At 37.8% G+C, this 13,766-nt stretch overlaps 1 protein-coding gene across 1 annotated transcript in view; it reads left to right on the top strand.

The window, feature by feature from the left end:
- LOC136032103 (arfGAP with SH3 domain, ANK repeat and PH domain-containing protein-like) overlaps window positions 1–13,766 on the top strand; it is a gene marked incomplete in the record, with an annotated part of 90,480 nt that overhangs the window by 9,728 nt on the left and 66,986 nt on the right. Inside the window, 2 exon segments of the mRNA XM_065712252.1 lie at window positions 445–593; window positions 7,981–8,235. Coding sequence (XP_065568324.1) covers window positions 445–593; window positions 7,981–8,235 — 404 coding nt within the window.

Below are 13,766 nucleotides of genomic sequence, written 5' to 3'. Positions count from 1 at the left end.
TTTTGTTTGTCTTAGACAAGTAATGAAGTGAATTTTAATTTTTGTAAATATTGCAAAATCAAATGTAGATATTGTCTCGTAAGTCCTATTGATTGTGAAAGTGGGATGATGACCTTTTGTAATATCATGAACACCGTATAAGATATTGTTGTCTTTTTTTTGTATTTTACTCTCCTTCAATTTCTAATTTGGCCAATAAGAGTTATATAAAGCTGTTTTCTGCTCTAGCAGGCACGCTTGCAGTGGTTTTGTGAGTTATGACATCCCCCCCTCTGAAAAACACAGTTATTAGTAAGGATACTTTGGGTAGTTAGTTAATGGATGGCGTGCCCTCGTTTCTAAGTCCAAAATGTTTGCTTTTAACATTTCACGTTTCTACAAAATGTGCCAAAAACAATATCGTCGATCTTAATGTAAACCTAAACTCCATTTTTATTGAAATAGCTCATGCAAAAAACGAAGAATTGCTTTGTGACTATTTAGAAAAGCTTGGTACAATGGATACTCAGAGGGAGCCTGAGTCTGCTGTTGGACCTCCACTTCAAAAGTTTGCTGTCTTAATAAGAAACATGACTATAATCTTCAAAACTCTGGTAAGTTTTATAACTATTTCTGTTGTAAATAAGCTAGCTTTTTAATGCCTTTAAAAACTAGGCTTTTGTAGGCTACTTTCATTTCTTTTGTGTCTCATGGCTAAAGGCGATTAGCATAGAAAGGGAAGAGTAAAGTCACATAGGGAAATGAAAATCTCTTTAGTTGGTTAGTTACCTATATTCACCAATTAGTTTGGATGTTGATTGACCTCAGTTTCTGAATCTAAGAACGCCCGTTTTATATCAAAGAATAGCCTAAAACGGGAGAGTTCAGAATTTAATAATATAGTAGAGGGACTTGAAATTAAACAAATTTGCGTCAAGCAAATTTGAAACTAGTGAATTCTGCATATTTAAATTCAGCGTAGAAATTAGGTTCTAGTGGTTAGGGGCAGTAAATCACAAAAAAATTAGTGAGGGGATCTATTTTTCAAATGTTAAGGGTTTTTTTTTCAATGTGAAACTACCAAATAAGATATTTTTAGATGAAAATACCCCAAAAAGTGTTTTAAAAATCTACAGAGGAGGCTCCCCCCCATCACCAATGGGCATAATTTACGATATTCCTGAAGGAATCCACTCCTTTCAATCACAGTGCTTAAGACTGAAGTTTGATTTTAATGCCCGGATACTTCAAAGACGAATCCTATAACACAAGGGCAATGTATTTTTTCAAAATGCCTTAACCGAAAGGCTTATTTATTAGTAATATTATCTAGCAATAAAAGTCTAAATTCAAATGTTTTGAAAGGCGATCGGCAAATAAAACATGTAGCCTAATTACAAACTGGCTCTAAATGTTGCCCTCTAAGATTCATTTAGTTAATACTAGATAAACTTTAGCGTTATGGGCGGGGGTGGAGAGGAGCGGCAGTTCCCTTATATAAAGGATACTTTTGGGTCGTTTTGAATTTTAATGTCACTCTTTCTTTGATTAAAAAACTTCCGTCTTAATTTTTTTTCGAGTGATAGAAACCAGCTTATATATCTATTTTACTTGCCGTTGCTTACACAAAATATAGCGAATTGCAAAACGAAATTTGGAATTTGGGAAACCTGATGTGCGTTTTAGTTCATAGAATATCAAGATATATCTATCGACATTGCTAGAAAATTTGGCTTGTCCAAAAAAAGGAATTCAAGGAAAACTCATAGGACATAACACCTTTAAAACTTTTATCTAACTCTGTAAAGAAATTCGGCCTATAGGGGTATCCGCCCTCCGATGACTCTGGATATTAAAAAAGGGCACTAGAACTTTTTATTACCAATCCAGTAACCCCCCTCCGAAGTTTATACGATCACCCTTTCTGTATATACCTTATATGCCCCCTGGGCATAACTTACAACCCTTGCCCTAAGGGTTTTGGGAGGGTTGTTATCCTCAAAGACATAATTTCCGGACCTTGTAACTACATTTAACAATTTGCTTTCTCAAAACTTTGATTGGATGTTTTGGGGAAATGGTGGGTATGGAAGGGGTGTAAGTTTCCCTCCAATCACTTTCAACTATTAAAATGGGCACTAGTCATTTCAAACTCCAATCGAATGAGCCGTTTTCGAAGTTTCTACGACAATAAATGGTCATCTCATAATTTTTATCAGATACATTTCGGGAAAATACAAGTTGTGGGGGTGGTATCCACCCTCCGAATCTCAAAAGCGTACTAAAACGTTTGGTTAGCAATCCAATGAGCCCCTTTTGAAGTTTATACGATCACCCTTTCTAAATAAACCTTTATTTGCCCCCAGGACAAAACTTACAGCGCCTTGCCCTGGGGGCTCTAGGGGGGGGGTTGTCATCCTCAACGACATAATTTCCGATTTTTCAACTACGTTGAGCGTCGAGTTTTTTGAAGTTCTTACGACACCTCCTTCGATACAAACTGCATGTCTAAACAAAAATACATTATGCCCATATCGCTCATTACTTAGGCAGTGCTACTGCTCTGCCTATTATTACCTTGCCCATTTGAGCAAGCTAAACTAATTTAGACCAAAGAGAAAGAACCAGCAGAACCGCGATTGCAACTCATTTTCGTCACTGGCAACCAATGAAAACGCTTTTCTTTCAGCATGCTGCCTTCGGGTCTTTTCGCGCATGTCAAAATTAATAATTGCTCTATTGCTCCATTCAATTTAGATTTTATCTAGTTTCCGTCTAAATGACCGGATTCTAATAATTTTTTTTCTCTTACGTAATCGAATATTTCAATTAATTGGTTTTTAAATGTATGAGGTTCGGGTCGAGGGAGGGTAGTTGAACTTGGGCCTTAGCTCTAAGATTAGAAATACTGTAGCCTTTTCTCTGGTTGGGCTTAGATTTTAATAGGAGGTAGTCTCTAGTCTAAGAATGCACGCAAAAAGAGTTAGGAGAAAAGTTGAGGAGTATCGAAAAGAAACCAAAGTTTGACAGGCTCAAAAATTCCTGCTGATAAAAAGATGTTCTAAAAGATTATTGTGACGGCAGCGATTTTTATACTTGTAAATCGGTTTGAATAGTGAATCAATCATCTTTTTATTTGGAACTTTTGGGTTAAGTATGCTATGTAACGTTATGTAATGTAAGCTACATAACGTTATATTACATAATGCTATGTAAGTTAATGCACGGCTTTATAGGGTGGGGGAAATAAAACACGAATTTCAGAACCTTAGATGGTTACCCATTTCAACACCCCTAAGATGTTCCACTGAATGGCTAGTGCTAGGGAGAAAAAGAAGACATTTCCAGGTATCAGGTACTTTTTCGTAGTTTCCAAGAATTTTTTCATAACTAATTTTTGTGTTGAAACGAAAATTAATTGCCTCTGTTATTAACGAATCAGCTTTGTATTTGAATGAGTTTTTTTTTCTTGATAGTTTTATCAAAGCTCTTTTTTTGTACTTGCAAAGGTGACTGGGGAGGAGAATATTCAAGAGAGGGATTTTAAACACTATTTAAGGGTTTTCGATCATGGAGATTTCAGTCGTAGGCCTTCTATTGTTTTAAGTCTTTACACCCTAGAAATATACTAAAATGCATTTTATGATTGTTTTGCCATGACGAAATTATAAAAAAAACATAAATGTGAATATTAGCTTTCAAATGACATTGAACAGCTGTCTACTATGTTCTAGTGCCCTATTAGTACTGGAGAAATAAAAGAAAACAAAAACAAGAAGACTTATCAGTGTTTCCAGCTCTTTTTAAAAATTCCCAGCAATTTATTTCGGCAATAAACTTTTACTATTGACATGAATAGCTATCACACCTGAATCAGCATTAATGGCTGTTTTCTCACGAGATAGTTTTTTTTACGGGGTTTTTAAGATTTTCGCTACTGTGGGTCATGACAGTCTCTGTACTAAGGTAGAGTTGCCAGATGGGCCTGTTTTCCGCCCCGTGGGCTGGTTTCAGCCATCAGAGGTGGGTTGGATTTTGGAGTGGGCGTGGGGCGGGAACATGGGCTTTTTTTAAAAAAAAGGCTTATTTTGACTGAAAGTTCAGTACCGTACAAAAATTTCAAAATCACTGTATCTTTTAACGCATGGAACGCTATTTATTCTGCATCGCTTTCTATCTAGGGAATTTATTTCCGCATTGCTCTGCATTTAGGTCTTAGGATGCAAGCAGAATAGCGCTAATTTAAGGGAATATACTAGTCGTTTCTTATTCCAATTGCTACAAGGGATTTTATTGCTGCTCAGATTAAGGCAAGACTGGAATTTTATGCAGATATATCCTTTTTATAGATTCGACAGATGTTTGTGAATAGGTTTTGTTTTATGTTCACAACATTCCATGACTGATATAGGGACAAGGTGAACACACTACTTTTCTTATGCTATTTCCAAATTTAATGATTGTTCTATACATAGGTTCCCCCACCCTCTTGACTATCCCATATGACTTTAGCCCAAGAAATATATGAAAACTGAAAGAATTCATGCTCTATTGTATGCTGGATATATCTGTTCGACAGTTTATCGTGTTTCCTTTGATTATAATCCACTTGTTGGAGATCATTCCAAGTCATAGCCCAACCTTTTTGTGGCCTAGGCTAAGCTAAGTCTAGAATTGGGGATGTTGCGTGAAAATCATGTTAAGAAAAAAAAAATCTTTGTTAGATTGAAGAACCTTCAACTACCGCTGCTATACTGTATGACAAACTCAAAGAGTTCCTTGATATCTGCAAAGTGCCTCTGAAGAACCTTATTGGTATTGGTACAGACGGTGCTAGTAACATGTCTGGGGTAAACCACTCCCTTTTTACCCTACTACGAGACAATGGCTTGCTGCATTTTCAGGTCTGTCTGCCACTCACTCCATCTGTGTGCTTCAATTGTAGTCTGTGAACTCCCTTCCAACCTCGAGTTTATGCTCTCCGACGCACATAAATGGTTTAATGTAAGCTCCCTCAGAAGGGAGACTTATCAACACATATTTAAGTTGATAAACGATGGAAATTAACCCTTACGTGTTATTTCTCCCTCAAATACTCGTTAGTTGTCTCGGTGCACTACCTTGGATCGCACACTTGTGCAGTACTTGGAGCTCACTACACACTTCAGTCTAGCCAAAGAGAAAGAACGTTGCTATACTCCCAGAGTGCTACACGCTACGTATCAAGATGAGCAAAACCAGGTTTACATTTTATTCTTGAAGCCAATGCTGTCCGAATTTAACAGGGTCATCTTGCTGTTTTAGCACGTACACGCTGACCAATTTCGTCTTTTTGAAGAGCTGCAGGGTTTGATGCTAAGCCTCCTGCGTAGGATATATCGCTCATCTGCAGTGTCTGTGACGGTTAACATGGATTTTGAAATCAATTGTTTGGCGCCAGATCAAGTTGATTACGGACACGAGTTCCAGATTCATCTGGCCAAATCTAAACTTTTAGATACATAGAAGAGTGAGATCAAAATACGGTGCTTGGTGTTTCTGAAAATGTCGGCTAAAGCAGTGCTTAAACGAATGCATCCTGCTCTGGATTGGCTCCTCAAACTAAAATTATTATCCCCTGTGATTTGCTTGTCGCAATTGTAACCTCAGTTTGGAGGCTTGTCAATGAGAATTGTTGCTACCACTGATGTCAGTACCTTGGAGAATCAGTGGGGGAAACTGTTGGACGTTAATTGGTCATTTGTGTGTGGAAGAACAATCCCCAAAGACACCTCTCAGTTCTGGATAACTGTCCTACACTATCTTGATGCGGTTGGGGCATCTCCTTTTCGTGAGTTAGCCCAGTGGGCATTGACCCTGTTGAGTTCGCCAATGAGCAATGCAATATTGGAACGATCTTTTTATATGATGAATATCGTTAAGAGCAAGCTCTGAAACCGTATGCTCTTGCCCATGTTGAACTAAATACATGTGCTCAGGCTGTGGTAGTCAGCGTGTGGCTCTTTTTGTTCGATGTTTGAGCTTACAAAGCGTTTGCTGCTTTTCAATAGTTCAAATTTATTAGAGTTGTGAAGTCGAAGAAATTGGTGACCAAACAAATGATCTCGATGATATCTTAGCCCCTTTTGAGTCTTAAATCTCTTAGTGCCTTAAGGATCTAAGTGCCTTTCTTTTTTTCTTTTTTTTTTTTGTTACTTCAACGATAGAAAAAAGATGTATTGATTTGTCGTAGGCGTTCTCTCGGTTAGCCCTGCCCTGTACTTTGTTTTTTCTTAATGATCGGTCTTTAGCTGCACGTATTATTTCATCTTGGGATTACGAAGGCTTTTGTATTAACCCCGTTCTCACGTATGCTTTGGTAGACACAGGCAGTTAGCTAAACATGATGTGCCTCCGTATATGGGGATTTGTAAGCTATAGAAACTCGCCGTGCACGCAAAATCCTGCGCTTTGTTTTGCATGAGAAATCGTTAGTTAGATATCGGTGCATATTATTTAAATGTATTTGATTTATAAATAAAGTGAACTGAACTGAACTGTTAGTCATCTATGTGAATCTTTCTAGTTTTTACCAATATTTTTGATAATCAGATACTTGCACAAAGGAAGTGGGGCAGACAAAATGCACTGAAGAACTTAGCAACTCAAACCAAAAACTAGAAAAAAAACTCAAACCAAAGCCATTTCTGTGGGGGAGGGGATTTGGGATAAAAGATATCCCTCCCCCTCTCATGACTTTTTTTAAAACTCGTATAAAAGTAAGAAAAAGACATATAAACATATTTTGGAAGCGGTTTTTTAAAGTTTTTGTATTGAACACGCTCTTTATTTCAATTGGATGCAGTTACCGGTGAGTCTGACTCCTGGTATGACTCTCTACTCCTGGAGAACTCCCAAGAGACGTGCTTCAGGCAACTCCGAGCAGCATAGAAAATATTGTAAGGAGAATGAGCACTAATGGATATCGAGATAAAAAGGGCCTAATGGGCGTATATGGGCCTAATGGGAAATCGTCACCAGTGATCCTTCTGCCTACTATACTTTTCTATGCTGAGCAGGGTGGGGTTTGTTTTGGCTTGTTTTTGAAACTACGGGGCGTTTTTCCACAGCCACCATCTGGCAACACAGTACTAGGGTGCTGCAACTATGACCTTCAAGCGTTTTCCAGTCCTGGGGATGAACAATTTCACTAATTTTCAGATATAGGACAGAAGGATAAAATGTTTTAGAAGGGGTGGAGGTATTTTTACATCAAAGCAACTTGAAATAGAGAATTAATCAATAAATGAAGACCATCCCAGCTTCGAGTCAGCTTTTGTCATCTCCGACAAAACGCACTGAGTTACATTTTCTAGTTATATTGTTGATTTGAGGACGGTTGAGCTGAATGATATAGATTTGAATGGGGTTGAGTTAGGCAGGTTTGGGCTGGACGGAGATGGAATTGAATGAGGATTGAGGTAAATTAGGGTTGAATTGCAAGGAAATTGTGATGATTGGGGGTGGAAATCAATTTGGGTTGAGTTGCACGAGTATTGAATTACACGGATGTTGAGTCGAATGAGGGTTGGTCTGAATGGGGCGGATTTGCACGGATATGGAGTCGAGTGAGGGTTGAGTTGTATTGGAGTTCAGTGGAATGGGTGTTCAGTTAAATGGGGATTAAATTGTATGAGAGTTCAGCAAAATGGGGGTTGAGTTGTACGACGGTTTAGTTTTAGGGGGTTCATTATCAGGGTTTTTACTTAAATGAGGGTTGAGTTTCTCGGGGTCAGATGCACATGGGTATAGTTACAGGCGTTCAGCTGCACAGGGCTTATTTTAGGAGGGTTCAGTTGCAATGGCACCGTCCACATATACTTATCTAGTTCAAGTGTTCTCTTAAGTTGTCTTCGTAATGCAGTATCCTATCTTGTTTTCTTTTCTTCTCTTTAAAGTGAAATATATGAGTGTTATTCTTTATCTATTTTAGTCAATTCATCTATTTTTATATGCATCTAGCTTCAACAAATGACTCACAATATCTGCTTCCCAATCGACAATTTGCTGAAAGGAGACTTACGAGACATCCGGGGCGATCTAAGGCGACCTTTCGACAGAGCTTGTAAAGAGTATGAAGCTAAGTATGCCAAGCTTGAAAAGGAGAAAAAGGCTCAGGCCAAAGAAGCAGGTCTTATTCGGAGTGAGGTGACTCCAGCAGAGTTGGCTGACGAATTGGACAAGGAAAGAAAACTTTTTCAGCTGCATATGTGTGAAGTAAGTCTTGTCTTCTTGTGTTGTCACGACTGAGTCTATTCAATGATAGTTTCTTAACTAGAACTCGCTAGAAGGTCCTTAAAGGCTCTGCGTAAACGAGTGAGCTGTGACGAACTATGATAAAACCGTATAAATTATGGAAAAGGTATATAGTGTGCATGGCTCCTTGAGACGTGCAATTTATTTTGAAGGTCCGACAAGGATGAAAAGGTTAAAAAAACTGCATTAAATGACTGTATAATCTGTGTTTCTGAGTTAATTTAATTTATTAAACGAGTTAAAAAAGAAAACTATTTGTGGTCTTGACGTTCTAATAATGAGCGAAATTTACTGGTGTAATACAAGAGCATACTTGGGTTCCTAACCATGGGTGCACGCACCTTTGGGGTACGCTGAAGGATTTTGAGAGGTGATTTTATAAATGATTGCTGTCCAGTTACTTAGAATGGCTCTTATATAACCATACTGTATTCTGAAAAAATAGCTATGTTAACCAAAAGTCTACTATGTTACCGAGCTAACGATTCTTTTTTGATGTTTAATTATTTTCTGAAATTTTTAAGTTTTATCGAAATTTTGGTAACTTTGTACGCATATGAAGGTTGAAAATAGAAATAGACAGAAACAAGTCTTATGCGACTGATTGGCTAGGAGACGGAAGGTTTTCCGAACCTTGTGATTTGCACAGCTAGGTCATCGCATTTCAACCAAACTTAATTGGAACTAAAAGATAGTGTCCTAATTATGGCTTTGGGATGTCCACCGGAAGCAGTCAGACAAATTTTAGGAACCGGAAGAAGGCGTCTCTAAATGTTTGTAATAAAGGACAGGGTGGCCGGCTTTCAGCCACCCGGGAAAATACCCCCGTGGAAAATAAATCTTTCCAAATTTGAGATTTTTTTTGATTTTTTTTTATTATCCTAGGGGAAGGAATTTTGGTAATTGTGCATTATGTGTAGCTCACTCAAATTTACGCTGTGTAAAACTCGAGAACAAACCGATTTTTCGTTAGTTTCGTCGTTTCTTTAGAAATAAATTTAGGTTATAGATTTGCGCATTATGGGAGGGGGGTAAAGTATAGCGGGTCTGTATCCAAAACGTGTTAGGCACAATTACTCTGCATATTATGAAGTAAGAATTGTTTTCTGACTTCAAATTGTTCAGATACTTTACCTTCACCCTTATATGCAAACATATAGCCCAAATTATATATATATCTCGTATATTCTGTCACTTGTCTTTGTCTTGTCTCGGGCTAAGCTGAAAGAAATTAACGAAGAAACCGGTTTGTCCTCGTGTTTTACACAGTGTAAACTTGAGTGAAGGGGCGCATAATACACAAGCGCTAAAATTCCTTCTCCCCTACGGAAATAAAAATTGGCGTAGCGAGGAAGGGTTGGAAGGCTCCAAAAGATGCACGGCTTTTGTCAGAGGCATGTTTGAACAATGTTGAATGGAAAAGGAGTGCATCCAAATGAACTGTTGTCGAATAGTTTCCAGATGTGATGACTCTATTGTATTGATATCAGAACCGAGCTGCTTATTTCTTTCACAATTGGTAAGATAAACTGGGCTTATCATCAGGCTCTTTGAAATTGCTGAAATAACAAATGTTTGACAAAATGGCACGTGCTTAAGAATTACAATGGCATGCTGCTTATTTTGTGTGAGTCAAAGTCATGGCGATATAACTTGCTTGAACAAAATATTGTCCTTCCCGAAATCACGTTCATAGCAAACTTAGGGTTCCCTTAGTAGTGGCGAGTGAAGAGGGTCAATTGGATCCTTCGGGAGGCAATTTCAAACAATGCGGTGCTTGTGTACTTCGAAGACCGTGGTAAAAATCGTTGAATCCTCGATAATCCTATCGACATAGAGCTGATGACCCGTTCCAACCATTTAAGGGAATCATATTTTTAGCTGGTTGAGACATCCAAGCTTGATGCTTGACTTACTTTGACTGAAGTCACATCCGTCCTTAAAGGTCGTTTTATGTCATCTTCTTTCATCATTCTATTGATGTAATTCCTGCATGCACTTCTGTCTTCTGCGAGGAAGGTGCGGTAGGCAGATCTGGTTAAATCCTGGATTGCTTTTTAATGTTATTTTCACCAAACAAAATGCTTGAAGAAGAATTCAAATCTAGGGAACATCAAACATTATTTACGCACTCTTGTAAGGTCATGAAGAAATTCGACACGCACGTTAGGTAATTCTAATCAAAACGGCATAGGTCCAATTTTCTTTCGGTATACAACGACTTTAGTAAATACCGGAAGGGCAGTGGTGTCACTTTCAATGAGTGTCCGGAAAATTCGCCCTTTATCGAGAGAGAATTAATAGCAGAGCTATAAATCATTAGATGTTATTGCTCGCTGTCCATAGAAAATCACGTATATGTTTCCTTTAGACAACAAAAGATGAAATTTTGGCAAAGTCATTAATTATTACACACACACAGGAAAAGGGTGGTTTACTTTATCTTCAATCTAAACTGTCTGAAAACAAAAGTATTTATTTACATAATGAACTGAATGTAAACACTGTCTAGAAATGAAGAATTAAAATTGAAAGAAAAATAACTTTAGTTTCTGTGAATCATCTGTTTAAACGTAATTTAAAAAATGTTTTATCGATTTGACCTTTATGCTCGATAAGATTATAATTGTCGGACATTACGACGACATCACCCTTATCGCCTTTACCAAATATTAAATTTTCGATTCAACCCATCAAAACAAAAAATGGCGCAGAGGCCTTAAATGTCACAGTTCAACACAAGGGAAATTATACAATCAATCCAGAATAAACAGTCTTTACACTCACAGGAACAGAGGAGACCAATCGTGATTAAGTTTACGGTACTTATTAAATATCCCGACCAGATTCAAGAAGTCTGATCTGCTTGATCTATTTAAAACCGGTTTCTCTGTTTGCATTCGGAGATAATAAGCTCAGGCTCTGTGAGATAAATTACTATGTAGGTATATTTTAATTTATATATAGAGTTGGTATTGTGGTTAGGTTTGATATTTAATATAATGAGTTCTGGGTGTTCTGCTTTCCTTAATTCTCTGTTGTAGTCTTCATAATTTTATTGCTAAAATATCCTATTTTCATCATATTTAGTATATTTCATTATTATTAACCAAATTTCACTTCTTGAGTCGGGTTGGGATATTTAACAAGTACCAAGTTTACCCACTGAAGATTTAAAATGTTCCGCTATTTTATCGATAATTGTAGCTGAAAAATAAGTTTGAATTTTAGGCGAATTTAAAACAAACCAAGACGAGAAAAAAACAGTCTTTCTTTTTTTTTTAAACAAAATCTGGCACAAATAGTGACTAGTAGGAACAACTGGTGAAAAGGCATTGCGGTTTTCTCAATTATTTTTGACAGTTTACAGGTTTTTTCTTTCGAGAAAAGAATAATTGGGTGGTCAAAAGTAAAAGGAGGGAATATTCTGCAGGATGTTCCAAAATAGGCAAACACACTTATTCAACGGACAACGAATTTTTTTTTCTTTCTTTTTTTTTTACTTTTTGTGACGCTGTCATGACAAGCATTCGATACGCTTTTGCAGATTAGACATTCATGTCAGGAATCACCTAAACTATTGTCACAGTGCAAATTCCTATGTTGGGGAGGCCTTCCCGAGCATATGGATTGGATAAAAGGCTTATGTCGAATACTTATGCGCTCACCAGAAAGTAGTGTAGTAGGATATTTTTAGGGGGTACTAAGCTTGTATTTGCGACTATCGGGCCTACAGCGAGTGTTGGAGACGTAACCTCAACAGCCAAACTCTTACAGGTTTACAAACTCCATAAACAGTCTTTTTGTTTTGACTGTGGAATTACATATCCTGTACAAATCACACACCCTCCCATAAAAATAATAAATTTTGTGAGACTGTCAAAACCCATGAACAGAAGCCAATTAAAGAAAAAGCGGAGCACCTTCCTCATAGTGTAGTTTCGGGTACATTTTGGATTCATGAATCCTTTATAATAGTTTTTTATGTAGCTAATATGAAAATACGTCTTTCTTTTTTTTTTCTAGACCGTATATAAGTCTTTTGTTAGATCAGTTCAAGAAGGTGCCCATTTTCTGCCACTTGGTGTGCATCTCACAACGTCCCTTCTGTCATCCGTGCAGACATACGGGTCTGTGGGTCCAGAATTTACAATAGGACCCTGGGAGTTCGATTGTGGACCACTAATGATTGGGTCCCCCTTTGTCCGTGCCTCCTATAGAGGTACCCTACATATCTGTAAGGTATTAACCTACCTGCCACTTGGGGACGCGTTGAGTGGTCTGGGGGAGGCCCCTCCTGAGAAGTACACTCAGTAAATATAATAATAAATAGGTCAATCATATTGATTGACTAAATCATATTGATTTTAAATTGAAGTTACAAGGCACTAGGATATACAGGGGTGTCGCAAGTGATCTAAAAATGAAGATCTTAATCTAATAGTGTCTGCAATTTATTTAAAGCTGAAATTAGGAAGGAGGAACTACCTTTCAAGTAGATATAACGTTGATCGACTCCAGAATGAAATTTGAAAGGAACTTCCCAAGAACTGTTGGATATGAAATTGCCTACGCATTGTTCTGGGTACCCGGCTGACTGACTGTATTTCAAACAGTAGGTTGTACGAAAAATGTGGTTCAATCTCGCTTTCTAGGGCTATAATGAAAGAAAGCTTGAGATGGCTAGGCCACGTTCTGCGGATGAAAGATGACAGATCGCCGAAAATTGTCCTTTTTGGCCAACCTTCTGGGGCTACACGGAAAGCAGGTCGGCCTCGTCTGGGTTGGGAGGATGTCATAAGTAAAGATTTAAAGGAAATGGGAACTTCCTGGGAGGGTGTAAAGAGGGAGGCCATGAATGGATTAGGTTGGAGGAAGAGCGTGCATAGCTGTGTTGGCCTCAGGTGGCTTGGTGCTGCAGTGAGTTATTAGTAGTAATAGTATTAATAGTATAGTTTACAACTCCAACTCCCCGTGAAATTGGAGGAGGGAATCAATGTGTTATTTAAGGAGATTATAAATGGAGGGCATGGATAAAACTGCCGAGGATGTGAAACTTGCACCCAGATGGCAATATAGTAAGATCTTGTATTGACATGTTAAGAAATTATGAAGAAGGAGTCAGTCGGGACTTGCCCCAGTTAGGAACGGAGCATCAATCAGTAATAATGGAGTGTTACACAGGGATGGGCTGAACATCTTTAGGGAAAAAAAAACACCAAAGAATTTTTTGACAATTTAAAAGTGAAGAAAGATTTATTTTTACAAGGGAGAGTTAGAGGCAATCCTAAAAGAACTATAAAAGAGCAAGTCATCTGTTGCTGATATCGTTGTAAATGAGTATTTGAAATATGGTGGTAAACAGTGTGCTTTTAGGAAGGGCAGTGGAGTCATTGGCTAAATTTTCACTTTCAACAACTCAAAACTCACTTTTAGCAAGATGTTGATTTTGTACCAGCTTTTATTGTTTTTGCATGACTTTGTATATTATC

Source organism: Artemia franciscana, chromosome 10, assembly GCF_032884065.1.
Source record: "Artemia franciscana chromosome 10, ASM3288406v1, whole genome shotgun sequence".
NCBI lineage: Eukaryota > Metazoa > Arthropoda > Branchiopoda > Anostraca > Artemiidae > Artemia > Artemia franciscana.
Note: the sequence above shows the minus strand (reverse complement) of the source record. Positions and strands in the feature narration are given on the sequence as shown.